We start from the raw sequence: 27,780 nt of genomic DNA on the forward strand, positions 1-27,780 counted from the left end.
GGGCTTACTACACTTGGCAGATTTTGACATCAAATCTTTGTTACTTCTCTCGTGCATGCTATAGTGTAGCCACACTTCACTTAGCTCGTCAAACTGTATAATGGTTTATCTTGCGCCAGAGTAGGCTTCTACACATAACGTTAAAAATATTAAATAAAACGTACCTAAACTAAAGAAGCGTATTGATTTGACACAAACGCTCTCAGTGAACCTTAAAGTTTTTTCTCTGGTACTAATCTCCGCAAGATAATTATAAATTCAATTCACATGATATTTAGATAGTACTCAAAGAATTCTGAAGAACCGTTTTCAATGGCGTATGATGAAAAAGAACGCTGACATCTAGCCAACTAGGCGCACACTAGGCGACAGCTCGGGACTAGACGCGACAACAAGCTTCAAAGCTTCGCACACTTGGCGTCAGTCGCGTAGTCCAAAATATATGAAATTGTCGGCCGCAGCCTGTCTTTGCGTCAAGTCGCCCGAGCTGTCGCGTGTCGCCTAGTGTGCGCCTAGCCGCCTACACTAGTGACCGATATGTGTAGAAGCCAACAAATATTAGCACTAAGCGTAATTATAAGCTTACATCGAATTGATCATGTTAATCCATGCCTATGAAACAAATGTTTTTTAAATGGAACAAATAAAACAGTATATAACTTAAATGTAGTTTTATTTGTAATCTTAAAGTGTGTAACAAATAAACATATCTTTATATTTATTTCTATGTTTAATCATTGTAATAAATATATTAATTATTAGAAAAATATGTGATGTGATTGTTAATAATAACAGTACTGTGTCAACACAAAATACTTCATAGGTGTCAATCACTTTGGGCTGTATCAGAGTTATCATCACTGGATCCATAGGCACCTAGTAAAGACAAACTGTTACTATTCTTAGAGGTATCAGCTAAAGAATTATCTTTAACATCTTCCTTTTCTTCAACAGGTACAGAATCACTATTGTCTATTACTTTCTTCTCATCTTTAATGTCTTCCTTTACATTTTTTTCTAAAACTATTTTATTATCTGATGACTCATTTTCTGTTTTTTCTTTTACATCATCTTTTTCTGTTCTAGGTTTCTTTAAAGCAATTCCTAATGAGGATCTTGTTATGGTAGCAGTTTTGCTTAAGATTATTTTAGTATCTTTAGTACCTTTACTGGAACTTGGCAACACTGGAGTTTTTAAGATTTTCTTTCTAACCTGAGACTGTTTTTCTTCTATTGTTCTTGAAGGCCTGAGAGACAGAAGGGAGGCCATGTTCCGGTCATCTTGGGACTCTGGTAGCAAGTCAATATTGAGGGAAGACTTTGCTAGCAGCAAGCTATCGTTGACTGAAGCCTCTTCAAGCTCTTTTCTTCTTTTCTGTAAAATAAAATGTAACAAGTTATTTGGAGGAAAAAATAAAAAGGCATTTTCAAAACTTTTCTTTAGTGAGTTGTTTTATATCTATTTATGCTGCTTAGATCTAACAAGACTATTTGATTTAAATTAGATATGAACAAAACATATTACATACCCTGAAACTCTTTCTCAGCATACAATTGGATTCATAATCATCTTTCCAGACGGATTCATTCCTCCCAACCAGTCGGCCAAGTCTCGGCTTGTCTTGCTTGGCCACATCTTCATCACCAGTCTTATGTTCTAAACGGAACATGGCATCATCGAACAGCTTTTTCTGTGCCTCTTTGGTTTCTGGTACTATTTGCCCATTCTCTGTTGGATCCCATCTGTTTTCTTGCCGTCTTGCTCCGGATACAATAACATAGTCTAAATTCTGAAAATGACATTGAAATATAATTTTATATGTTAGATTGTAAAAAAAACTGACTATATTCCTTGCACAAAGGCTTAGTATTGCCATTCAGCGAGGAAATGCAGCCAGCGTCCTTGCCTCTTTGCCTCACGGACACACTTTCATTTTTGAGTAAAATAAGTTTATATTTTTATTTAGTTTAGAGTTAAGTTGGCTTTAGTTTTAAAAAAAATCTATTTATTGTAAATAAAGATCAGATAAATACCTAAAAATAAATTAAACGAAAAAGATTTATCTGTTGTTTTTGTTCAAAATGAAAAAGTATTTGCAAACCACTTACTCCAGGGTCAGTTTTGATCTCAAAATGATTGTCACATAAATGGCACTTCATTCTGAACTGGTACACCGGAGTGCTGTAATACATGCCGATCTTCTTCTTCTCAGCGTTGTACCGCACGCCCATGCCGATGTGGTTCTTGCATCCCTCACACCAGATGTTGTATGGCATCTCAAAGCGTATGATCAGGATCCCCATATGGATCTTCCTGGCGCGCTCCCTGAGAGCATGGGTTCCCAAGAATTTGTTCAACCCCCCGACTTTGGGGTCGTAGTCAGGGGGATAGTACAGGTTCTGGCCTTTGCGTTCACCCATCTTGACTGTTTAGAAGTCCTGTAAATATAGTTAAAAACTAGTGGATTAAAATGAAGCACTTTGTTTTGTGGTTAAAGTTAAATCATTTAATTTGAAGCTCCTTACTTACCGGTTGCTTAAAAGCTGGAAAAATATTAATATTAAATCACTTGTTTATTATTTTGCTTATGTGCTTTGTAAATAAAGAAATTTTAAAACACTGCAGTCCTATTCACAAAAATCACAAATCAGCTGTGTTTTGACATTTACAATAGGGGAGCGACGAGCGAGAATATGACATATCGATAGATTGAACGACGTTCGTTCTACATTCGCTCTTCCAGCTAATCGATAATCGTATCGATTTGAAGCCCGACAGTTATTTTTGGTGGATTTTGATTTAAATCAAACCAATCAGCAGTCGAATCAGACACTAATTCATTCCCGTATTGACGTATAAAAGGGTTTAATTTATCTCCAGGGAAAGAAGAAGTCTAGCTAGGGTGATTTCATCCGCGCTGATAAATCAATCGCATTATTCGTATGATAAGATGCAGGATGCAGCAAATTCTTGTTTCTTATTCTGTATCCTTTATCCTCAAAATACTTTCTGATTTAGCATCGTTCTGTGTCCAGCATCTACAGAACGATTTTGTAATCGAGCAACATGCAAATCGTTTGCTATTTTCATTTGACACATTCGGCTCTCATCGTCATAAATTATCATTCGGTCACATTTGACAGTTTGCTTTCGTTTTCTTCACGAAATTAACTTGTCTTCGTCTAGAAAAAATCTTTTTGTTCATTGTTATTTGTTTGTTAGCCGTGTAGATTGCTCATTAAAGTGTTTCTCTGTGTATCTACAATTAGTTAATGTCTCCTAATGTGTTGTAAAATGTCGTGCACTATAAATAGCATAGCTCGCAGTTAGTTGTAATTTGGTCTGATTGTGATGGTTGATCAGACATATTGACTAGTTACTGAGCAAATATGGGTCGACGAGAGGAGCCCGCCTGGAAGAGGGGGATAGTGGGGCTGTCCATGGCCCGCGAGCGCGGCGACATCCAGAAACAGTTCCAGCATCGATTGACGGTGACACGGGACACCATCGAGAGACTGGGTCATGAAGCTACGCTTCACGGGCATATGGGCTGCGTGAACTGCCTCGAGTGGAATAAGGACGGATCGTAAGTGGTGTTAAACTCTGTAGTGAACTATTTGGAAAGTATTGATTTGATTGCTTGACTGGAGTACCTTTTATCTTTCAAGTGTGCTGGCTTCGGCATCTGACGATCTCCACATCATTTTGTGGGACCCCTACCGCCACAAAAAGATTCACAAAATCACTACAGGACACACTGGCAACATTTTCTCAGTGAAGGTAAAAATTATGCAATTCTCTCTTCATGCAAATCATCCATTATTGCTTCAATATACATAATGTGTGTGGTTTATGTATACCTACATAATCACAGGTTATTATTGATCATGACCAATTGTGATTGTTTATGGGCAGTCTGTACAATCATGTTTGTGATTTACTCAGTGCTCATTTTATCTACTGGCCTAGAATCTAAATAATAGTGAAATGCTTCATAATATGTTTGTGCATGTTTGTTTAGTTATGTGTCATATTTATTTTCCTTCTCTCCTTATTCATTGACTTTTTTGTTTTGAGTTTGTTTACTTCTGTTTGGGTTTATTACACTAAAGTAATAGGTATTGGTAATCCATGACTTGTGATATCAAAATAATAGAATAAACATGTTTACAAATAAATACATATAGTAATCAAGAAATAAGTCTTCTTCAAATCTTCAATCTTCAAAATGGTTTCAATACTTATTATAATTTGTTTTTTGCAACTGCATAATACTTTCTATATTCTGTTTGCTTTGTTGCATAATGTATATGAATCTCATTAACATTAACATATTCAAATAAGTTGGCTTCCTCTTACAAGCACTGATTTAATTGAAGTTCAAGGGGTATTTTAGAATTAGAATTTGTATTATTTAAAAAATGCAATAACAAAGAAGAAGGTGCAAAATTGACCCACATTCTACAGTAATGAAAAGTACCTGGATTAATTTTGTATGGGCCATGCACCTACTCCTTTCATTTCAAAGATGTCTTTTTCAGAAGTTCCTAATATTCTTGTTTCCACACTGAACTTTTTAGTGGTTTGTAATCTGCTTAAGGATACTTCTTTGTAAACGTTGATACCTACTTTCCATACACTATGATATTGTGAATTTGTAACTGCATATTTTGTCTTATCAATAAACTCATCTTTTTTTCCTTAAAAGTATACCATCTGTGTGTAATTTATACATGAATTCATTGTTATATGTTTCTCTTACAATATTTCTATTGTTGGTTCTCTTCATACTTTGCTGTAAGTGCATTTATTGCTAGTAATGGATACCTAATCAAGTTTAAGATAAGATATTCTATTCAGTTGCAAGCTAGCTCGTGTGCGCGTCATTGTATGACGTCATCATATGGTACTTTAGGTACTTAAACTTATTGCTTCAATGATCTTGGCTAGATTAACTTGGAATAAAAAATCTGCACACTAGGAATTTCCTGTTACAACTAATATGTAACTTAATTTAATACATTTGAGCTTTCACAAAATATGCAATGTGTGTGTGTCATTTAAGGAACACTAATCGACTGAATTAAATAATGCAACAATTTCGTGATACTGATGATATACATAAGTTGAGTCTCCTAATAAGCAGTGAGAAGATATTACTTAGAAGTACTGCTGTATAATCTTAGGTGACTATCTACTACTACGGATTAATAAATTGTACCTCATGGCTGGATTGGGACTTAGGCCATACATGAATGAGATTGACCTTGTGCATATTTGACCCTTATGTATGTTTGTCTTTTTGAGTGACCTTATGTTAAATAAAACATTTTTATTATTATTCCTTTATTCATCTTACTTTCTTATTTTTAATTTTTTCTTTTTACAATGTAATTATTATCAAAAAATAAAAATCTATATATATAAAAATGAAACCCGTTTCGCGTTGTCACGGCATCACGTGTGAACGGCTGAACCGATTTCGATAATTCTTTTTTTTTAAATGTTTGTGGAAGTCCAAGGATGGTTCTTACGGAAAAAAATATTAAGAAAATCTCTACGCTAAGGCGGTACGAAGTTCGCCGGGTCAGCTAGTACATTATAAAAACAAAAATCTTAAAAATAGTTAACCCGCTGGCAGCGGAGCAGGGCCCAGGCTACCGGTGGTCAGGGTCACAGGCTGAGGAACCTCCGGACAATGCGTGCCGTGCTGAGGATCACCGCCTTTTGAATCTGACCCTTGAGCCAACCATCTAGCGAGAGCTTCTTTAGATGTTGGTCGAAGCTCTTCGCTATTAGCCCGTTTGCCGAGACAACTATCGGGACCATGATCGTCGAGTCAACATCCCACATGGCGGTCACCTCGTGGGCCAAGTCAAGGTATTTGCTTTGTTTTTTCTTTTCGGCCTTCACGAGGTTTTCGTCATGCGGGATTTTCATTTTCATTTTCATCATTATTATTATTATTAATATTAAATGATGTTAAATTTACTAATGCCGTTGCGATGTATGCCTAGTTTCTTTCATCAATAATGTTCCCTTATAAATGCTGCAAGTGACTTGCCTTCCAGTTCCTAACTCCAGACATCCTAGCAACATGCGCGGCGGACGGAATGGTGCGCGCTCGCAGCGTGTCCACTGGGACATCTCTTCTTGAGTGCTCCTGCCACTGCGGCCGCGTCAAGCGCCTGGCCACCTCACCAGAGAACCCTAGTATCTCCTGGTCAGCCGGGGAGGACGGGCTCATCCTGTAAGTGTTCATCTGTCCTGTACCACACATGTGTCTAATGGTCTACCACAGGTACATCTCTGCTCGAGTGCTCCTGCCACTGCGGCCGCGTCAAGCGTTGTTGATTGTGATTTCTGTAAGACACATCTATGTAACGGTCTACCAAGCGTGCCTCGCTATTCCGATCGTAGTTGAGACCACGGCGAACATACTGTGCGTTGCCCTTCGATAGAGCCACGATCTCAAGAAGATAGCTGGTAGTGCTGTGACTTGGGTTGGCTGATGCCATCAGGGGACTGCAACTGGTTCATTACGGTGTAGATGACGCGTAGCGTGTATGAAATTACTGCATGCATCATCAGACAGTTCATCTATCAGGTGGATTGGTGCGTTTCGCGGATTAGCTTAGACCATTGGTTTCCAAACTTATTTGAGACGCGCCCCCCTTAGTCCTTACAAAAAAATCCGCGCCCCCTCCTCCAGTCAAGATTATTTATTGGTCGTATCGAGCAGTCTGGAATGCATTCTCTCAGCGGTCGCAGGTTTTTTATACTTAAGTACTACTTTGGGAACCAATGGCTTAGACCTTTAGCTTACGTTTCGAACTACAATGCTACTCGTTTAGAGCATTTGTCCAATCTGTTAACTCTTCACGACACAAAACTGAACTTATCTATTCCGCAGGCAACACGACATGCGCCTGCCGCACCGATGCAACGCAGACTCCAGCAACGTGCTGGTCAACCTTTTGAACCACATGGGTCGTTACGCCGAGGCCAAGTGTGTGGCGGTCAACCCGCGCCGCGCTTACCAGTTGGCTGTGGGGGCCAATGACTTCTACGTGCGACTGTATGACACACGGATGATCAAGCTGGCCCGGCTGCAGGTTAGCGAGGTAAGGCAATTCATTGGGAAGATTTTAAGCTTGTTACTTTAATTACTGAAGCTAGCATACCAATTGGCAATGGGTGTTAACGATTACTACGTGCGTCTGTAAGACACAAGGATGATCAATCTGGTTGTAGACTAGCGAAGAAAGGTGCTTGATTGTGACTTTTATAAGTTTCTACTTTACCAAGAACATCCTCACCTAATGTTAATATTTTGGCATTGAAGTATAAATAAATAAAAAAATTCTCTGCTGACATTGGACGCCAACTACATCTATGCATGAGTGTATGAAGCGTGACTAGCAAAAGCAAAATAAACTTATATTTAAACGTATATTTCCTCTTGCCTGTATACCACGGAGATGTTTGTCATAAATGCCAGTATACAAGGCGATTACATACAACGGACGACGGTTGCTTTACTTTGGTGATTATCACCAAAATATTGTTGTCACAAATATCCTTTGCACAAACATTTTTGTAATTAATTTTGTTTGTGTAATGTGTTGCTGCCGATACCACAGAATAATAATAAGTACCTACTACGTACAGAAGTTTTACTTCGCGAAGGTATTTAAAATATTGTATGCTCAATGTCATTAACAATATGGTGTAATTTAGCCTGTCTCAAGAGTCAAGCACCATTTTGTTGACAAACGTCAGTGATCGGCACTGCGCCGAAGCTATAGGGCTGACTTCGGTAAAATGATGTGACGTGAGGTGTGAGGTAAACTGCGGAAAATGGCGGAGAAAATACATGATTTAGCATGAATTATCATGAATAATATTAACTACTTATTTACCTCTCAGTGTCTTGAGGCAACTTAAAAAAGTACATTCTGTGTTTTTATTATTATTTAGGCAGTTAAATACTGCACAGTATTTAGTACACCATTTTCTTTATTTTCTTCCATCATACACAAGAATACGGTTCTATATTGGCTCACATAAAATTCTAAATCCTATTCTTTGTCTTACTACCGATTTGTGTTCATAATAATCTCTCTTCATAATTTTATTTTTCATACTTTTTTTATTCATACATTTTTATTACTACCATCGGAGCTCATAACAGTTAGTAATTATAATTTTTTTATCAATAATGTTACTACCAATAACCATTTAAAATACATAATTTTTATTTTCAGATCTTTTTTCTTCATAACATTCATTGACCATATTGTTTTAATTAATAATGTTGTTACTAAGAACATACTTCAACTCATAATGTTGTTGTTCAGAATAATTTACTTTATAACAGACATACTCGTATCTTTAAAAAAATCATATATAATTTAATAGAGTAGATAAGCATGCAGAGCATGCAGCATGAAAGCAAGCATGCAGCATGCATTGGTATCTCCTCGTCTCCGGCGCTGCGGGATGTGCAGCCCTTCCGCCCTTGCGTAACGAGGCTCAGGCACCCACGCTTGCTTCCGCAGCTTCGGCTTTTTGGATCGCCATCGGCGCCTTCGGCGCCTCGGCGACCAGCCTCAGCCGCTCCAGCTCACCCGGGCGCCTGAGCCTCGTTACAGCGGGCGAGGGCTGCCCTCCCTCCGCGCCTCCGGCTTTTAAATTACACTCTAGGGGTAGGGCAGACAAGACTACGTGGAGTCGGTTTTGCAGCGATTCGTTTCTGTCACGTTAGTTTTGTGGCACAAAATATTGCCTGTTTTGGACCATTTCAAATTAATTTAATGTTAAAATACGATTTAATACGAATATAGACATCATGATTTTCAATAATATGGATAAATACACTTATGAGTAATAAATTTATGAAAACAAATATTAGGATACATCACATTTATGAATATTATAGTTATTTATTCGAATGATTATGAGTTTCAATAATTAGTATAGAAAAATATATGAAAACAAATATTAGTAAAAACTAAGTGTATGATTAGTGATATTATGAATATCAATGATTATGTTTTTAAATATGTAGGTTTTAAATTTTTTATGAAGAATGATCATCATGGTATCAAATTGTATGAGAAATATTTTCGGACCTCCAATGATAGGAATTGAAAAGTTATGTAAGAAAATGCGCTACCCAAGAATACGCGTGCGTGAGTCAATGTTCGCTCGTATGTGAGGCCTTGTCGAATAGTATCCTATAGGTGGGCCATCGTGCGTGTTTTGTTTTCGATGTAAACTCGCGGAGATGAACAGGCCTGCCGATACCTTTGTAATAGGGCTTGTACCCAAAACTGCGATAATAATAACACTGGTCAACAAAAAAAATAAAATTGTTTGTTTCCTGTGTTTTTTTTTCTGTTTCTATCTCAAATTGACGCATATTTTTTAAATATGGCAACAGTTTTTCTCCAACAGCTTTTGTTTTTAAGTTATAGCTATCTACCCTCATTTAATATTTTTACTTAGATTTTTGATTTAATTGGACAAAAAAATATATTTTGTTGGTGTTTTCGATATTGCTTCGTTATGAAAATGTTGTGTGCTTAATCCAGATGGTTTCTGCTATGTTTGTGGTAAATATAATATTTGAAAAACATCGAAAACCTCTATCGGACTTGATGAAAACTGCGTAACATCGACACTTTAATATAAATATTTGAAATTAAGTAATCAAGCCCACAAATGAGTCATTTGTGTTCTGAGAATAGGTAACATCTTTTAGGCCAACAAGGGGGCTACACAAAATTCCCGTTCCATGTGTCTCTGGAATAGTCGTAACAAACAATAGCATTGGTTACAAAAAATTTGACCAGTGCGGCTTCCCGCACACACAACTTTTAGCTCTTCAGCTAAAGTTGATACAAACAATTTTATAAACGTGCCTTTAGTTAGCCAAGACCGTATCACCGTACTTCCACCACTTTATATTAAGCTCGGCATCTTGAAACAGTTTGTAAAGGCGCTTGACAAAAGTGACGAATGTTTTAATTTTCTTTCACGAAATTTTTCAGGATTAAGCACAGAAACCTTAAAAGCTGGTAATTTTTGATGGGACTCACATTAGGCAACTGGTGAATGATCGTAATTTTAAGAAATCAATGAGTAAAGTCCAGTCCTAAGCTTAAAATGATTTTTTTGGTTATAAGTAATTTCCTAAGCAAAAAGAGATTGTTGAGAGCATGCTATCCAACTTGTAAGAGCTAGGGTGCAACATGGGCATAAAAATACACTTCATGTACTCGCATTAACATCGATTTCCACAAAATGTGGGTTAGTGAGGAGCAGGATAAAAGTTTTCATTGGAATTTTCTGACAATGGAAGAAGGTTATCAGGGGCGTGGTGCTCATATATGAATGGCAGACCATTGCTGCAGTTTGCAACGAGATCTACTCAAACTTGCCTATTCAAGGAAATTATATAAAATATCATTTGCTAGTGTTCAATTGAAATTTTATTAGTACAATGTATAATTTTTCGTATTTTTTTGTCAAAATAATAAAGCTCTATATTTTAAAAAGTAAAGCTGTTGGCGATCTCCCAGTATTTTTTTCATAATCAGGGCCATAGAAATACCCAATAACAGAAAAAAAATTAAAGGAAAAAAAACATGTGTTGACCAGTGTAATAATAATAAATACACTTTATTGCACACCAAAGATAAGAACAGAAAGAAAAGGAACGATGAATGCGATGTGATAATGCATCGTAAAAATCTCGTCGTCGTTGTTCATTCATAACCAAGCATGCTTTGGTGATAGCTTTTAAAATAAAACGTGCTTTTAAGATAATATTACTGTTAAATTGTTGTTATAAATGTAATGTGTCTAAGTATTGTGTCAGTAAGGGGCCATCCATAAAGTACGTCACACGAATTTCATGATTTTTGAGCCCCCCTCCGTCCTTGTCACAGGGGTCACCTTTCTGAGACCCCCCCCCCCCCCCCTTCCTAGTGTGACGTCACATATTTTGCAATTTTACATCGAAAAATTGCAGTTCCGAAATTAGTTTTACTTCCATTTAAATTAAGTACTTTTTTTATGAAATCAACATTATATCAAATATTTGAAATAATTGAAATGTGATGTCACGAAACTTAGGACCCCTCCCACCCTTTGTCACACCATGTCACACTTTGTCGTCCCCTCCCCCCTCTTTACGTGTGACGTACTTTATGGATGACCCCTAAAGGGTTTTTCAATGACTGCAGAACTGCCAGGGCGGCGGGTCGTCGTCGCGCATGATGTGGGAGCGGCAGAACGTGCGCTGCGCGCGCGCCGGCGCCGGCGACCCCGACAACAACGTGCCGCGCGCCGCCGTGCACTACTTCGCGCCCGGTCAGTCTCATACCTGTGCACAGTGTGTTATGGGACTGTATAATCGGACATTCTCATTTATTTGATGAACCGTATAGAGCTCAATTATACAAACATGATAGTAAAACTCCCGTTTGAAAATTCCACGTAGTTTTCGCGGTATAAAAATTCAAAGTTACCTATTTTTTTACTTCAAAATTATGCATAAATATTCTCACTCGTTAACTAATAACATTTAATTCAGAAATGTTATAATACTTCATAGATTATTTAAAACTAAAAGTAATAAGCGTATTAATGGCTTCGTAAACGCATTCAGTTAATTAGAAAAAATGATTTTAGTGATTTTTGTTTTTATGTATTTTTTTTCTGAATTATACCTTTATATATGCAACCATTTTAATTGCATTATCATGTTTGTATAACTGAGCTCTATACGGTTCATCAAATAAATGAGAATGTCCGATTATACAGTCCCATAACACACTGTGCTATGGTCTCATATAACATTTTAAACTTTCGCGTTCCATTAACTATCTAGATACTGTGAGCGTTGTGTGTCGTGGTAACATCACTATAGTAAAGTCAAAGACTCGCTGCTGATGGGGCAATAAAACTTTCGGGCGCTAGGGAAAGAAGCGTGCGGTGCGTCCCATATCGATAACCGCTCGCATTCCTTCGAAATTGCAGACTGTCATGTGCAATTATTTACTACCTAATTACGCGCGCGCATGATATAAAGTATTTATTTAATTACCCTTGCAGAAAAAAAAAAAGTTTATACCCACTAATGATAATGAAATGACAAAGATAGACAATGACAGGTCCTGCGCCGCCCGCATCCAGGCGCTCATACCTATAGTCCCTTTTTTTCCATCGGAAAATGCATATTCACTGCCAGATAGGGACCCTCAATGAGCTATATTGGACACTCAGCCAGGAAAGCGAGGCCTACCAACTAAAACCTGAACATGTCCTTCGGAGCCCAATTAAACGGAGTCGCGAGCTATTGTCCTGGACAATAGTGGACATTCGTCTGCGGCATGCCTATCCTACTTCACTGGACAATAATGGACATTCGTCTGCGGCATGCCTATCCTACTTCACTGGACAATAATGGACATTCGTCTGCGGCATGCCTATCCTACTAACCTTTGTTTGTGAGAATGGATGGATGAATATATGTGTAAAACCATGCTAAAACCACTGAACTGTTCTGATCATTAGACGAATCTGGATATGGAGTGAATTAACTTCAATTTTGTTTACCAGGTCACCTAACGATGGAAACTGGTGAGCAGCCGTTCCCCAAGAAAGCCACGACCTACGTGGCCTTCAGCCACGACGGCAACGAGCTGCTCGTCAACCTGGGCTCCGAGCAGGTAAGCCACCAAAATGGGCCCTTTCTAATTAATGTCTTATTTCGCACCCTTTATCATTTTATCCATCGGGGGATTGTAAAACTAGTAAAATGTAGTTGTGTGGTTCCGACAGAGTAGATAGATAATAGGATCACCCTTATTGTTCCCATTTATATTGTGAGAGGCGACTAAGAGAGAAAAATATGCTAACATCATCAAACCTTTCCAAACTTGGGAAGTGTAAACCAAACCCTCAATAACGTTGTCTGTGGTGAATCCGAGAGATTCGTGTTCCTGTAGTGGAGAGTAAATAACTTGTTGATATGGGTTGTTTATTGAGGGTTACCAGAATGTCGTGTCGACAACGAACCCACACAGTGTCAGCCCAAAACTTCGCTACAAGAGTGGCGTTGTCAGCAGCATTAATGAAATCCTGAGTGCAGTTGCTCGGGCACTCAGGGCACGACATCATGTGATTCATCGACGGGGGAACAAATCTGCACCTACACTACATGTTTGAGCCTAATCGAAGTCTTCAGATTGATGACAGATCTAATCAGCTCATCATTCCCCAGGTGTATCTCTACGACATCAACTCCGCCCGGCGTCCGATGTTAGTGGAGAGCTTCATCATCCAACACAACCACGGCGTACGCGACCGACCGCGCAACGGCCACGCGCGCGCCGCCACGCCCCACGCCACGCCCCAAGCAGGCCCCGCGTCCGACCCGCCCATGCCGGACCGAGTCAAACATCTGAAAGAGCTGGTAAGTTGCTTTATGACACTCAAGGCTAAAGATCAGGCCACGCCCCACGCCCCACGCCACGCCCCAAGCAGGCCCCGCGTCCGACCCGCCCATGCCGGACCGAGTCAAACATCTGAAAGAGCTGGTAAGTTGCTTTATGACACTCAAGGCTAAAGATCAGGCCACGCCCCACGCCCCACGCCACGCCCCAAGCAGGCCCCGCGTCCGACCCGCCCATGCCGGACCGAGTCAAACATCTGAAAGAGCTGGTAAGTTGCTTTATGACACTCAAGGCTAAAGATCAGGCCACGCCCCACGCCCCACGCCACGCCCCAAGCAGGCCCCGCGTCCGACCCGCCCATGCCGGACCGAGTCAAACATCTGAAAGAGCTGGTAAGTTGCTTTATGACACTCAAGGCTAAAGATCAGGCCACGCCCCACGCCCCACGCCACGCCCCAAGCAGGCCCCGCGTCCGACCCGCCCATGCCGGACCGAGTCAAACATCTGAAAGAGCTGGTAAGTTGCTTTATGACACTCAAGGCTAAAGATCAGGCCACGCCCCACGCCCCACGCCACGCCCCAAGCAGGCCCCGCGTCCGACCCGCCCATGCCGGACCGAGTCAAACATCTGAAAGAGCTGGTAAGTTGCTTTATGACACTCAAGGCTAAAGATCAGGCCACGCCCCACGCCCCACGCCACGCCCCAAGCAGGCCCCGCGTCCGACCCGCCCATGCCGGACCGAGTCAAACATCTGAAAGAGCTGGTAAGTTGCTTTATGACACTCAAGGCTAAAGATCAGGCCACGCCCCACGCCCCACGCCACGCCCCAAGCAGGCCCCGCGTCCGACCCGCCCATGCCGGACCGAGTCAAACATCTGAAAGAGCTGGTAAGTTGCTTTATGACACTCAAGGCTAAAGATCAGGCCACGCCCCACGCCCCACGCCACGCCTCAAGCAGGCCCCGCGTCCGACCCGCCCATGCCGGATCGAGTCAAACATCTCAAAGAGCTGGTAAGTTGCTTTATGACACCCAAGACTAAAGATCAGGCCACGCCCCACGCCCCACAATGCCCCACGCGCTAGGCTGCTCGCGATACGGGCACGCGCGCGCCGCCACGCCCCACGCCACGCCCCAAGCAGGCCCCGCGTCCGACCCGCCCATGCCGGACCGAGTCAAACATCTTAAAGAGCTGGTAAGTTGCTTTACATGCTTCGGTCATCATTCTGAAATCTTAATGTTCTACGTCATGCCCTACGCCCCACTCCCGTAAATGCCCCACAATCATGGTGTTTGCGACCGCCCGTCGCGGAGCAGCCCATGTCGAACCGCGTGCGACATCTCAAAGAGCTGGTAAGTTGCTTTACATGCTTCGATCAACATCTGAATCTCTACGTCATGTCGTATGCCCCATACGCGCCCGCTCCGGACTAGCTTATGACGAACCGCGTGCGTTAATTACTTGATGATACCCAAGGCTAAAGATTAGGTAACGTTCCACGCCCCGAGTACGCCCCACGCCCCTCAATGCCCCATAATCACGGCGTGCGCGACCACCCGCGCGCCGCCACCACACATGCTTCGGCCACGCCCTGAGCAGGCCCCGCGTCCGACCCGCCCATGCCCTCAAAGACCCCTCAAAGAGCTGGTAAGTTGCTTTATGACACTCAAGGCTAAAGATCAGCTTACGCCCCGAGAACGCTCCACGCCCCACGCTAGCCCTAAGGCCGCTTTCGAGCAGTGTATGCCGGACCGTGTCAAACATCTCAAAGAACTGGTAAGTTGCGACATGTTTAGAATGTCATTCTAACCTCGACTGCTGTATGCATCTCGTGAAACTATTTATACTGTACTATATTGCGGAGCAGCCCATGCTGGACCGCGTGAAACATTTCAAAGAGCTGGTAAGTTGCTTTACATGCTTCGGTCATCGTCTGAAATCTTAATGCTCTACGTCATGCCCTACACCCCACACGTGCCCGTACCGGACCAGCCTATGTCGAACCATTTGTGTAAGTTACTTAATGACATCAAAGGCTAAAAATTGGGACATGCCTCACGCCCCGAGTACGCCCCACGCCCCTCAATGCCCCACAACCACGGCGTGCGCGACCACCCACGCAACGGGCACCACATATGATTCGGCCACGCCCCAAGCAGGCCTCGCCCCAAAGCCGCCTATGCCGGACCGCGTCAAACATCTCAAAGAGCTGGTAAGTTGCTTTACATGCTTCGATCATCATCTGAAGTTTTAATGCTCTACGTCATGTCTTACACTCCACACACCCAAACCCAAAGCCCCACGCCGCCGCGCCCCAAGCAGGCAAGCGTCGAACATCTCAAAGAGCTGGTAAGTTGCTACATGTCACATCATCGTCATTCTAAGTTTCTAACTTCGACCGTTGCATGTATCTCTTGAAACTGTCAATAACAATGAGTTACAACGTGTTGCAACTTCAAGATCTGGTGTAAGTTACTTGAAGACACCCAAGGCAAAGATCAGCTTCATGCCCCCCCGCCCCGAAGCAGCCCATGTCGAACCGCGTGAAACATCTCAAAGAGCTGGTAGGTTGCTTTACATGCTTCGGTCATCATCTAAAGTCTTTGCTCTACGTCATGCCCTACGCCCCACACGCTACTTGTTACACGTTACTTGATAACGCCCAAGCCTAACACCAGGCCACGCCCTACGACAGGCCTGCCACCGCCCCGGGGCAACCATGGGACTAGTAAGCATCTCTTGAAACTACCAACGACAATGAGCCACTAAATAAAGATCTGGTAAGTTACTTGATAACCAAAGATCAGCTTTCTCAGCCTAGTCACAATGTGCACTGTTGTCTGAGAGAGCTAAGAGAGCTACTTCATGATTCTATGTATAATATGTATGTATTTACAAAAAAAAAGTATTTAAGTATGTTTATATCCGTTGTCTAGTATCCATAGTACAAGCTTTGCTTAGTTTGGGACTAGAAGTGCAGTGTAAAATGTCCTAGGATATTTATTTATTTATACCCATCGATTGCTAAAAATGTGTATCTATGTAGTGATTGTCAACAAAAATACCTTGCATTATCAGGAGTTAGTAAGTCACCTGATACACCTCAGTCCACAGACGTTACTAAAACCAATGACGTACCAATACTAGTAGTGATCTGATGGAACAGTCAGTTACTTGGTAACAAGAGTAATATCATCATCTCAGCTTTCAGACGACGCCTATATGATAAATTCACATTTATCGCTGCCATCATGAGCCCAACTTATGACTTGGCTCATTTGTTATTTTGTCATCAATTCACCATGGCTAGTAAGTATTAAATATGTGTATAAATAACTTTGTAACCTAATTTCAGCCTCGAAGACTCCAGACAATATCACCTGCCAGTCGTCATCAATCAAGCGTTATTTTCATTTCTTACAATTTTCTGTTTATGATTTTCGTTATTATTATTTTCGTTCTATAGCTAGACACGCGCAGACTTTCCCACATCATCTTATGTTAGTTTCTGGCTTTCCAGGCGAACGATCACGTGAAGAATGCTGACTACGAGGCGGCCATTCAGCTGTACAACCGCGCCATAGCCGACTGCCCACGCTGCGCCGTGCTGTATTCCAACCGCGCCGCCGCGCTCATGCGCCGAGGATGGTAATTATGCGACGCGAACGTTGCTACCTTAGGGCAAGGTTTCACCGTGTTTGCAAGGGTTTTGAGTTCTTTTTGGTGTGGTTTGGGACTTTGGTGTGATTTGATTCTTTTTAGGTGCGGTTTGGGGTTTTTAGATGGAAATTGGGCTCTTTTAGATTCACGGTTTTTTGGCACGAATACGTACGTATTCGCATGAACTTGCGAACGTGAGAACAAGACGTGGTAAATGATTTGTATTTGAATTGTCATAAAATATCAAAGTAAAGGCTACTTTACTATGTCCTAATCAAAATTTAACACTAAAACAGCTTCGGGACCATGATTTGAGCCCTGAAAATCGTTAATCCAAAAGAGTCAAAACGATTAAAAAGTGTTGGTGTGTCGTTTTATAACAGTCCGCGTTTATAGGTGCTGAATTTGCTGCTGTATACTACAACTTGCTTCAGACATTAATGTATTTCATAAAGCTTATACTAACTACTAAATGGGGATTTCTTTTTGTTCTTTCCCTACTGGATGAGCACTCTTATAAGCTAACTTTCTTGTGGACGAAGATGGAAACACTGTGCTCCACAATTTCTTATCTGATGATCGTGTGAGTCATTTATGCCTTTTATACGATAAGTATTCCAATCTATTTGATCAAAATCTTACTTCTATATTTGTTTGTTGATTAAATAAAAAGCATTATTTACTATTTCGGGGAAAAGTTATTCCTTTTACATTTAGCTAGGTTCAAAAACGGTCAAGGAAGGTCTGGTAACTGGTAAGTCATCATGATATACACCAAAGATGTTTAGAATCTGTTTTTGTTGTGTTTATGATTCTTTTGTGCAACTATATATTATAACTATAGTTATAGCTTAATTCTCTTTGGTTACACTATGTAAGGGATGGATGTACTCTATTTATTTATATTTTTGGGATGAATCCTATTTATTGGCTGTGCGAGTGCTGTTATTATTTATTTTTGCTGTAACATTTGGTGTGCTTCTTAAAGTTTGCTATATTTTGAGTTCATGTTTTTTCTAATGCGATTACGACAAGAATAGGACTGGCTGTTGAATAAATTCACTTGAATAAGAAGATTAAGCATAAAAACTTAAAAACATGATTTTCATAAAAATACTTCACTATAATATGCAGTATAAAAATTTTTGTTGCCAGTCTTTTTGTGAATTTTATGTAGAAATTAAATTTGAAGAGCTAAAGGAATGTTTATTAAAAAAAAAATATTTTCATCAGATACCATACAGCAGGGGTGGCCAACTTTATTAGACACAAGAGTCTACTGTTTACTAACGAAACCCTGGGTGATCTACCACTTACATACTTCTTGAAATCTTAAATGAAACAACATAGTTTACTACACAATCATGTAGTATTTTTTGCCTTGCCACGATCGACTGGACTAATAGTCGCGATCGACCGGTTGGCCACCCCTGCCATACAGTGATGATAGTTGGTTCGAGTGTCATATTATTATAGCACAAAATTGCTCTAGGCTTTTCCTATTCGGATTTTAATCGCATCGCATACGGCATTGTGAACTGTTGCCTTTCTGTCTGTGATATTTCAAATGTATGCACAACTATTTTATTTGTCGCAATGTTTGTCTGTGTCTCTCTGTCTGTAATCTGTTTGTGCCATGTTGGGCTTCTGTACTTTGTCTTAAGATATTTTGGGAACATCCAAAGTTCTCATACTTGGACTTCCATTGGACAGCCACAAAATTTTTAATTGTATTAAACTATGTTTCAGGCAATCATCCTTATAAATACAAAAATCTCAATAACTTCAAATCAAATGTATGTAAGACAAGGTATCGTTTGCGTCCGTACTCGTAAATGTGTACGTAACGTACGCGTAACGTAGATGTCGTGTTTCGTCCTTTAAAGTCAGACGATGCTCAGCACATCAAACTATACTCTGTGGCTTCTCGTGTAGTTGCAATACATACTGAAAGTGTACAGTCTGTGTGTTTACCGTGGGTTTACATTAGGTGTGCTCGCTAGCAAAAAAAGACATAAAAAGTATGTCAGATTGTACAGCGTCCCTAGCGGTTACATTCAAGAACTAAAATCTTCATTTTTTATATCTTCATAGATGTCACTCGCTAGCAATGACCATGTTAACTTATGGTAAAAGCCCATGTGCTATCAATAGTAACTTCGACAGCACATTAGACATTTTCGTTGCAAATTCGCCCCTATGACAAGAACATAAGACCCCACAGTGTTAACCTTGATGTGCTGTACCTAACCTAACCTACTCCGAAACGTTGGTTACGTAGTTTCGGGTCTGTCACTGTCGCTCATGCTGGTATCTCGCTTTGCGTGAGAGGAATGGCAACATTCGAAACTTCGGAAAACGTTTTTCGGAGTAACCCCCCTGGTTTTAATCCTAACTCCTCTCTAGGTCGGGTGATATCTACGCAGCTATCCAGGATTGCTACCGCGCGATCAAGCTGGACCCCGGGCACGTGAAGTCGCACTTCCGACTCGCTAAGGGCCTGATGGACATGAAACGAGCGAGAGAGGCGCACGAATGTTTGCTTTATTTCAAGGTCAGTTTCATAATTCCAATGGTTTTCAAAGGCCAGTGTTAATGGCGTCTCCGGGCGCGAGAAGACAATACGCATGAGGTTAATTAGCAAGTGACGGAAATGAAGTGAATGTCGTAGCTGACTTCGCGTCACGCTCCCCGTCTGCCTACGTCAAAACTAATTTATAATTAAATCTCGTGCCATAGACAGTTTGCGAATTATTTTTTGTTCTTTTCTTGGATGTTGTTAGAACCGACAAAGGGAAAAATATGCGGACATCATGTCTTCTATTTGCTGCTGTTAAATTAGTGAGGGTCGTCCTCCTGCTAAATGAGCTGATGATGAATTAATACTAAAGATTTTGTGTTTGACAGGACAAATTCCCCCGGCATTCTGGGAGCCACGCGGTTTTTCTGCTGCAGAAGGATATTAATGTAGCCCTCGAAGGGATGGAACAGCCTCACCCGGATGAAGGTAAGTCTATTATTTAATTTGCGTGCAGTATGTGCATCACTATGCACACACTCACGTCCCATAGTAGGTGTGTGCTAGATGACTGGGTCTTCAGTTTCTATCGAGATGGGTATCTGATAAGTATATTTAATGCTGCTTGTGGTGCTGTCTTTATGCTTATTAGAGGCTGCGTAAACGTAGACACTTTTTTGTCCAGTTGCTTCCACTTGACACCACACAACGACACAGTTTCCTAGGATGGTGTGCCGTGTCGGTAACAAAGTGTCTTTGGACCTGATGGTGTCATGAAACCTGCTTACGGGAAGACTTGTCTTCACAAAATTTGCGAAAAACACTAGAACGAAAACACCCAATAAACACTCGACTTTGGCAGAAATAAACCTCCCTGAGAGGCTGTTTAGTAGCCACATATTAAAAAAAAGTGTTTTCACTTGCCCAGCTGTTTAGTTCCAGAAGTGAACACTAAAAAGTACTAGCGTGTTCTATGTTTGCCCAGCCCCTAACTCCCACATCCCATGTTCAGTTCCAGAAGCGAACACAAAGAACTCCGGCGAGACCGACGAGAGCCATAATACCAGCGTATTAGAGCGCCAGCTGCGAGCGTCTGCTTTGGACTACAGCCAGCGGTTCTTGGGCCATTGCAACACCACCACCGATATCAAGGAGGCCAGCTTCCTCGGGCCCAACGCAGAATATATTGCTGCTGGGTAAGTCATACTGCAGGGGACAGTGGCAGCTAGACTAGCGGCTAGCTATGAGGCACTGGACTACAGCCGGCGCTCCTCGGCCAAGCAACACCACCACCACAACACACCACAAGGCTGATATGTACCACCCTAGACTGCATCTCACTTAACACCAGGTGCGATTGCGGTCATATAACTGCCCTGTCTAGCATAAAAGAAAAACCGTCATCAAAGAGGCCACTTTCCTCGGGCCCAACACAATATATTGCTGCTGGGTAAGTGAGCGACGTTAGAAAAACGGGTTAGGCACTGATATACAGCTAGCGCGCATTTTGCTGCACCATTACGGACACGGAGGAGAGCGTATCTTCACCTTAAAGGCCGGTAACGCACCTGTAACGCCCCTGGGTCTGCGGGTGTCTATGGGCGACGGTAATCACTTACCATCAGGTGATCCGTCTGCTCGTTTGCCTCCTGTCACATAAAAAAAAAACATTAACAGAAAACGTCGCGGCGAGAACTCGAGGCGGAAACGTTGAGAATCCAGGACACGTTCGCTGCGTCGCCGCTCCGTTTTGTAAAACGCTTGTAATCCGCCAGTGTGGCAAGGCCCTAAAGCACAGTGTTTTATTTTGGCTTAGATGCGGACATCCCTGTTTTATTAATTCAATCGTTAGATATTACTATTATGTATACAATTGATGAAGGAACTAGTAGTTGTATTTGTTTAGTTTCGAAGAAATATTCGATTTTGTGATTTTATAAAAAAAACCTGTTTTAGAAGCATATTTTCTAAAAAAATTACATTAAGTCAGAATTTTGTAAATAAATTTACCTATCACTATAACGTCTACCTTTATGTAAAAATAAATGGTTATTGCTGCAGTAATTTAGGAATTATTTAATAATTTATGATTTTCAGAAAACATTTTTTTCTCTGTTGTCCTAGAAAAATGGCAGCTAGACTTACTTTATATTGATGCATGATATAATTATCTATAATACCTGAAAATATTACTTGCCTATCCCGTGGAAGTTCGAAGATATTTTAATTTCTATGAGTTTAGAAGATTTATATGTAAATAGGGTTGTCATCTAAATATTTTTTAGTTTTTTAAATGCCGTCCGTAACAATACGGTTTTAATGCCTTTGTTAGATAACTATTGAAATTCATTGCTTTTACCATTATTAATTTGTCTGGTCGAGTTTGATAATTATAGAGTTGGCCCTGTGGCGGCTTATTGGAAATCCTATCGTTTTCGAAACATCGATATATATGTTGCAGTCAAAACTCATAATCGATCAAAACCACTTTTGACTGCAAATTTCAGTTAATAGTGGTTTTGACCGATGGCCTTAGTCAATATTACTTTTGACAAATTTTTCTAGTCGTATCATCGAACTTCCACGGGATAGGCAAGTAATATTTTCAGGTATTATAGATAATTATATCATGCATCAATATAAAGTAAGTCTAGCTGCCATTTTTCTAGGACAACAGAGAAAAAAATGTTTTCTGAAAATCATAAATTATTAAATAATTCCTAAATTACTGCAGCAATAACCATTTATTTTTACATAAAGGTAGACGTTATAGTGATAGGTAAATTTATTTACAAAATTCTGACTTAATGTAATTTTTTTAGAAAATATGCTTCTAAAACAGTTTTTTTTATAAAATCACAAAATGGAATATTTCTTCGAAACTAAACAAATACAACTACTAGTTCCTTCATCAATTGTATACATAATAGTAATATCTAACGATTGAATTAATAAAACAGGGATGTCCGCTTCTAAGGCAAAATAAAAGACTGTGTAAAGATACCAAGTACATTGCTGCTGCTAGGTCACTGATGCTGGCTGTTCGAAATGAGGTGTTTAAGATTTATCAAAGCATGTAAAACAGACAGTTTTACGCCTTAGAACCAGACAGATCAACATTTTTGAAACGGTGAATTTTGCTGTCTGTTCTCCTCACTGAAGTGTGATAATGTGGCAAACAGTTCCGTTGTGTATTTAAATGATGCTATTTATAATTGAACCTTGTAACACATGGGCTGTAACAACTGAGATCACATCGCTGGTATCAGATCGAATAAACTACTAACAGCTCAGTCGATGATTTACTACTATGTATCCCACCTAAAACCTGAAGTCTCACTGTTTTAGCACTGGGTCACGGAGACGGACCGATAGTTATAATGTTCCAATCATCATCATCATCATCATTTCAGCCATAGGACTCTGCTGTGTCCACTGCTGAACATGGACCTTCCCCTATGATTTCCACAATGGCCGGTTGATGGTGGCCTGCATCCAGCGCCTTCCCGCTACCTTTATGAGGTCGTCGGTCCACCTTGTGGGTGGACGTCCTACGCTGCGCTTTTCGGTACGTGGCCTCCACTCCAGAACCTTGCTGTCCCATCGGCCGACAGTTCTGCATACTATTAATGCCCTGCCAATTGTCACTTCAGCTTACTAATCCGTTGGGCTATGTCAGTGACTTTAGTTCGTTTGCGGATCTCTTTATTTCTGATTCGATCTGGTAGAGAATGTTCCAATGCAATGCCTTAAGCTTTCTTCAAGATCGAAAGTTCCTAAAGGTTTCTCTTAACACTTCAGCTCCGACGACGGCTGCCTGTTCATCTGGTGCCGGCGCTCCGGCAACATCGTGCGGGTCCTACGCGGCGACGAGTCCATCGTCAACTGCGTCCAGCTGCACCCAGCCTGCTTCCTGCTCGCCACCAGCGGCATCGAGGCCGCGGTCCGCCTGTGGAGCCCGCAGCCAGAGGTACTCACTCACACGAGCCCATCGTCACCTGCACCCCGCCTGCTTCCTGCTGCCACCAGCGGCATCGAGGCCGCGGTCCGCCTGTGGAGCCCGCAGCCAGAGGTACTCACTCACACGAGCCCATCGTCACCTGCACCCCGCCTGCTTCCTGCTGCCACCAGCGGCATCGAGGCCGCGGTCCGCCTGTGGAGCCCGCAGCCAGAGGTACTCACTCAAATAGGTCAACAAACTTGGTCCACAGATTTCCGAAAATTTATCTATTGTGAACAGTCTGCTTTGAAAACAAATTGTTTATTGCTTATCATTTTTTACAGGATTGTGTTGTCAGGATGCTATAATGATTCAATTCACTGTCATCTTAGAGGCTGCGCAAACTTAGTCATTTATTGAATCCAGTTAGTTTCGCTCGACGCCATAATAATATTACGATATAAGCATGCCGTACCAATAGAAAAAAGTGTCTACGTTTGCGCAGCCCCTTATTTTTACTATTTAGAATGTAGATATCGTGGTATGGTACCCATTTTTTTATAAAATAAATTCATTTATTACATCCTCGATTGGCGACCAGGAAAAGATAACAAAATTCAATGTCAAACCAAACTACCCATTACAATAACCAACTAACATTCAGCCGTTACACTCTTGACTGTTCAGGAGCAAATGATGGCAAATATCACTAACCGAATTCAAATCCTGACTGACTTAGTGTGATTCCAGGACGGGAACGAAGAGAGCCGTGTAGTGGAGGACACGCTGGGAGCGGCCTACGCCAACCAGCGCCGCATGCGCTCCGACCCCTTCGAGGCCATGCTGTTAAATATCTCCTTTGCTGGGAACCCCGACCGAGAGCTGCAGGCTCAAGCCTGCAGGCCTTCATAGGTAAGGGTCCACTTAGGTACAGCATAAGGCTCGGTTCCCTAAGATATGCGACTAAGCTGGCTGGTTATTTACACCAAAACGTAGAAATGTGAAGCCGAGAGAAGTGGAGATGTAACTGTGCGTAGCGGAGGTTTGTGTCGACACACAGCACAGCCCATCATCATTTCTACCGAAGCTGAGTCTCTTCTCCTCCGCCTTGGTGGAAACTGGGCCTTATGTAGGTATTGACCTAGGTAGGTACAGTATAATGTAGGTATTGACTCACGTAGGTACAGTATAATGTAGGTATTGACTCACGTAGGTACAGTATAATGTAGGTATTAACTCACGTAGGTACAGCACATAAAGGTACAGACCCGCAATGTAGCGTCATATAGTACTGTCCCGCACATAAACACTGTCCTACACAAAACAACCTACGCTCGGCGCGGCCTACGCCAACCAGCGCCGTATGCGCTCCGACCCCTTCGAGGCTATGCTGCTCAACATCTCCTTTGCTGGGAACCCCGACCGAGAGCTGCAGGCTCAAGCCTGCAGGCCTTCATAGGCAAGGCTCCACTTAGGTACAGCATAAGGCTCGGTTCCCACTAGAACGAAGACGTGAGGAGACGAGAGATGTGCGGCTAAGCTGGCTGGTTATTTACACCAACGCGGAGAAATATGAAGACGAAAGGGGTAGAGATGTGAGCTGTGCGTAGCGGAGGTTTGTGTCGACATACAGCACAGCCCATCATCATTTCTACCGAAGCTGAGTCTTTTCTCCTCTCCGCCTTGGTGGAAACTGGGCCTTATGTAGATATTGACTTAAGTAGGTACAGTATACTGTAGGTATTGACTCACGTAGGTACAGTATAATGAAGGTATTGACCTACGTAGGTACAGTATAATGTAGGTATTGAGTCACGTAGGTACAGCACGTGAAGGTACAAACCCGCAATGTAGCGTCATACAGTACAGTCACAAGAACACTATCCCACACAAAACAACACACGCTCGGAGCGGCCTACGCCAACCAGCGCCGCATGCGCTCCGACCCCTTCGAGGCTATGCTGCTCAATATCTCCTTTGCTGGGAACCCCGACCGAGAGCTGCAGGCTCAAGCCTGCAGGCCCTCATAGGTAAGGCTCCACTTAGGTACAGCATGAGGCCCAGTTTCCACCAAATCGGAGATAGACTAAGAGAGAAAAGTTTGTCAGCGTATTAGAAGAAGAGAAGTAGAATTACAGTCTATTGAACATACAGAAAAAGCCACCGTAAAAGTTAGGCTTACGTTATACCATAAAAGCTGATTTTTATATAAAATAGGGCAATAATTAGAAGTAGTTTCCTCATCAGCCAGACAGTTTTGACAGTTCCAACTCCTTGCCAGACATTTTTTTAGGATAGCTGCCAAAGTCACGATGACCCAAACTTCATGATTCACCAACATTCTATCCTATATTGGGAGCACACGCTGACAAACTTTCAGCTTTTATAAAATGACGTAGGTCTGGCGTTCACCAGCTCTTAGTCTAAGAGATGAGGAGACGAGAGATGTGCGACTAAGCAGGCTGATTAATTATACCAAAGCGTAGAAACAGGTATGAATGTAAGCTGTGCGTAGCGGAGGCCTGTGTCGACATACAGCACAGCTCATCATCATTTCCACCGAAGCTGAGCGGAGAAAGATGTGGCAATAACGAAATCTGATTGAATATTCAAAATACATCCCCCGTCTTTGCTCCTCTCTGCCTTGGTGGAAACCGGGCCTTTCGTAGGTACAGTATAATATGAATGTTGACCCACGTAGGAATAGGTCCGCAATATACTTCTTTATTGTACTGTCCCACGCAGACAGAACGATGAAGTTTAGATTCTTATAATACAGGAACACATGGGCACAATCAGTATGACTTATGCACACACTTACCGTAACAAAAGTAAATGCAAATCGACACTTGACCTATATACACATTATCTTTTCAGGCAATGATCAGCACACGGCATTTTGTGTCCGGCAGGGTGCCCTCGCGAGGCCCACAACTCATCAGTCATTTGTACATAGTCTTACATGGAAGTGAATGCTAGTTCTGACGCACACTCCTTAAATATTTGACAGTCACATTACAGCTGTCATTCTGACAGATGACAAGGAATACAGAGAAAAAGTGTGCGCCTCAGAACAAGCAATCGATTGTTTATTCTCCTTAAAATTATATTATTTCCAATGGGGAGTAAGTTTTTGTTTCAACACGAGTGCAGTTCGTATGATGGTGCCAAGGTTTATTACTTTAAATTTTAATAAACGGTTATTTATCTGATTTAATATGCAGTAGTGCGATATGATCAAGTGTTAGGCGATCTTTATATTTAAGTATTTTTTTACGGACTGAATATGATGGAGAGCTAAAGACGTTTCTCCCGTCTAGCAAATGAAAAGGCGTATTAAAAAGTAACGGTTTTTATTCAATGATGTCAGTAGCCAAAGCCACTTAGATCATAGTATTTGTCGTCTAGATTATATCGTCAATAAAAAAGATATAAAATATATAAACTCTGAAGCTTTTAGAGAAAAATATAACTATATTTATATCCATGAATGTTTTTAGATTTAAGAATACGCATATCCAATTATTATTAAAATAGTATGAATGTTAACGATGCATAATAAAAATAGTTAAAATAGTCAATATTAATTACCGGTATACTGGCCCAGCGCACTGCCTCATTGCCTTGCCCGATCCTATTGACATCATTGAATTCAGTGCGATTTTATTAAACCTTGTAAGGTATAACTTCGATACATGATCACGAGATAGTGTACGAATGAGGGTTACCGTTTTATGGTTTAAGACATTTATTTCTCTAAAATAATTACATTCACTTACAAGAGAAATACAAAATCTATATATATAAAAGAAAGTCGTGTTAGTTACTTCGCTTATAACTCAAGAACGGCTGAACCGATTTAGCTGAAAATTGTCAGGGAGGTAGTTTAGAGCCAGGAAAAGGACATAGGATACTTTTTATCCCGTTCGAAATAAAAAAAGTCTGCTTATTTATTGCCATTAAGGCGGAACAAAGTTCGCCGGGTCAGCTAGTTAACCTTAAAACTATAGATTATTTAAAGTTTTTAGCGCTACCATTTGGCGCCAAAGTGTAAGCATCTTTAACTTGCTAGTGGTTTTACAGTGGCGCCAACTGATGAGCGCTGAAGCGGTAGGACTATCGCACTCGCCAAGATGGCGCTACTGTAGAGTAAACTTCTGTCACTCGCCAGTGATGCCAACTGTTAAGTAGAAAA

General features: G+C 41.4%; 2 protein-coding genes across 3 annotated transcripts; one reads left to right on the forward strand and one right to left on the reverse strand.

The window, feature by feature from the left end:
• Positions 1-656: 656 nt before the first annotated feature.
• On the reverse strand, positions 657-2,670 carry LOC114350365 (coiled-coil domain-containing protein 130 homolog). Its single transcript, XM_028301143.1, has 4 exons — positions 2,531-2,670; positions 2,110-2,439; positions 1,530-1,790; positions 657-1,375 (listed from the first exon to the last, which is right to left on the reverse strand). Exons 2-4 carry the CDS (start codon positions 2,419-2,421, stop codon positions 827-829), a joined length of 1,122 nt encoding a protein of 373 aa, XP_028156944.1. The 5' UTR covers positions 2,422-2,439; positions 2,531-2,670; the 3' UTR covers positions 657-826.
• A 462-nt stretch (positions 2,671-3,132) lies between these two features.
• On the forward strand, positions 3,133-27,321 carry adp (WD and tetratricopeptide repeats 1). Of its 2 annotated transcripts, none has more exons than XM_028301118.1 (14): positions 3,133-3,587; positions 3,670-3,781; positions 6,073-6,251; positions 6,915-7,125; positions 11,254-11,380; positions 12,632-12,741; positions 13,296-13,487; positions 16,973-17,115; positions 19,534-19,681; positions 20,035-20,134; positions 20,658-20,841; positions 23,447-23,615; positions 24,336-24,497; positions 26,463-27,321. In XM_028301118.1, the coding sequence occupies exons 1-13, from the start codon at positions 3,391-3,393 to the stop codon at positions 24,495-24,497; spliced, it is 2,034 nt and encodes a 677-aa protein (XP_028156919.1). In that variant the 5' UTR covers positions 3,133-3,390; the 3' UTR covers positions 26,463-27,321. The 2 variants fall into 2 exon arrangements, with proteins under 2 accessions (XP_028156919.1, XP_028156920.1); XM_028301119.1 differs by having other exon boundaries at positions 16,988-17,115.
• Positions 27,322-27,780: the final 459 nt, after the last annotated feature.

The sequence above is a fragment of the Ostrinia furnacalis genome, unplaced genomic scaffold, assembly GCF_004193835.3.
Source record: "Ostrinia furnacalis isolate ACB-3 unplaced genomic scaffold, ASM419383v2 OfSCF0868, whole genome shotgun sequence".
Classification (NCBI taxonomy): domain Eukaryota; kingdom Metazoa; phylum Arthropoda; class Insecta; order Lepidoptera; family Crambidae; genus Ostrinia; species Ostrinia furnacalis.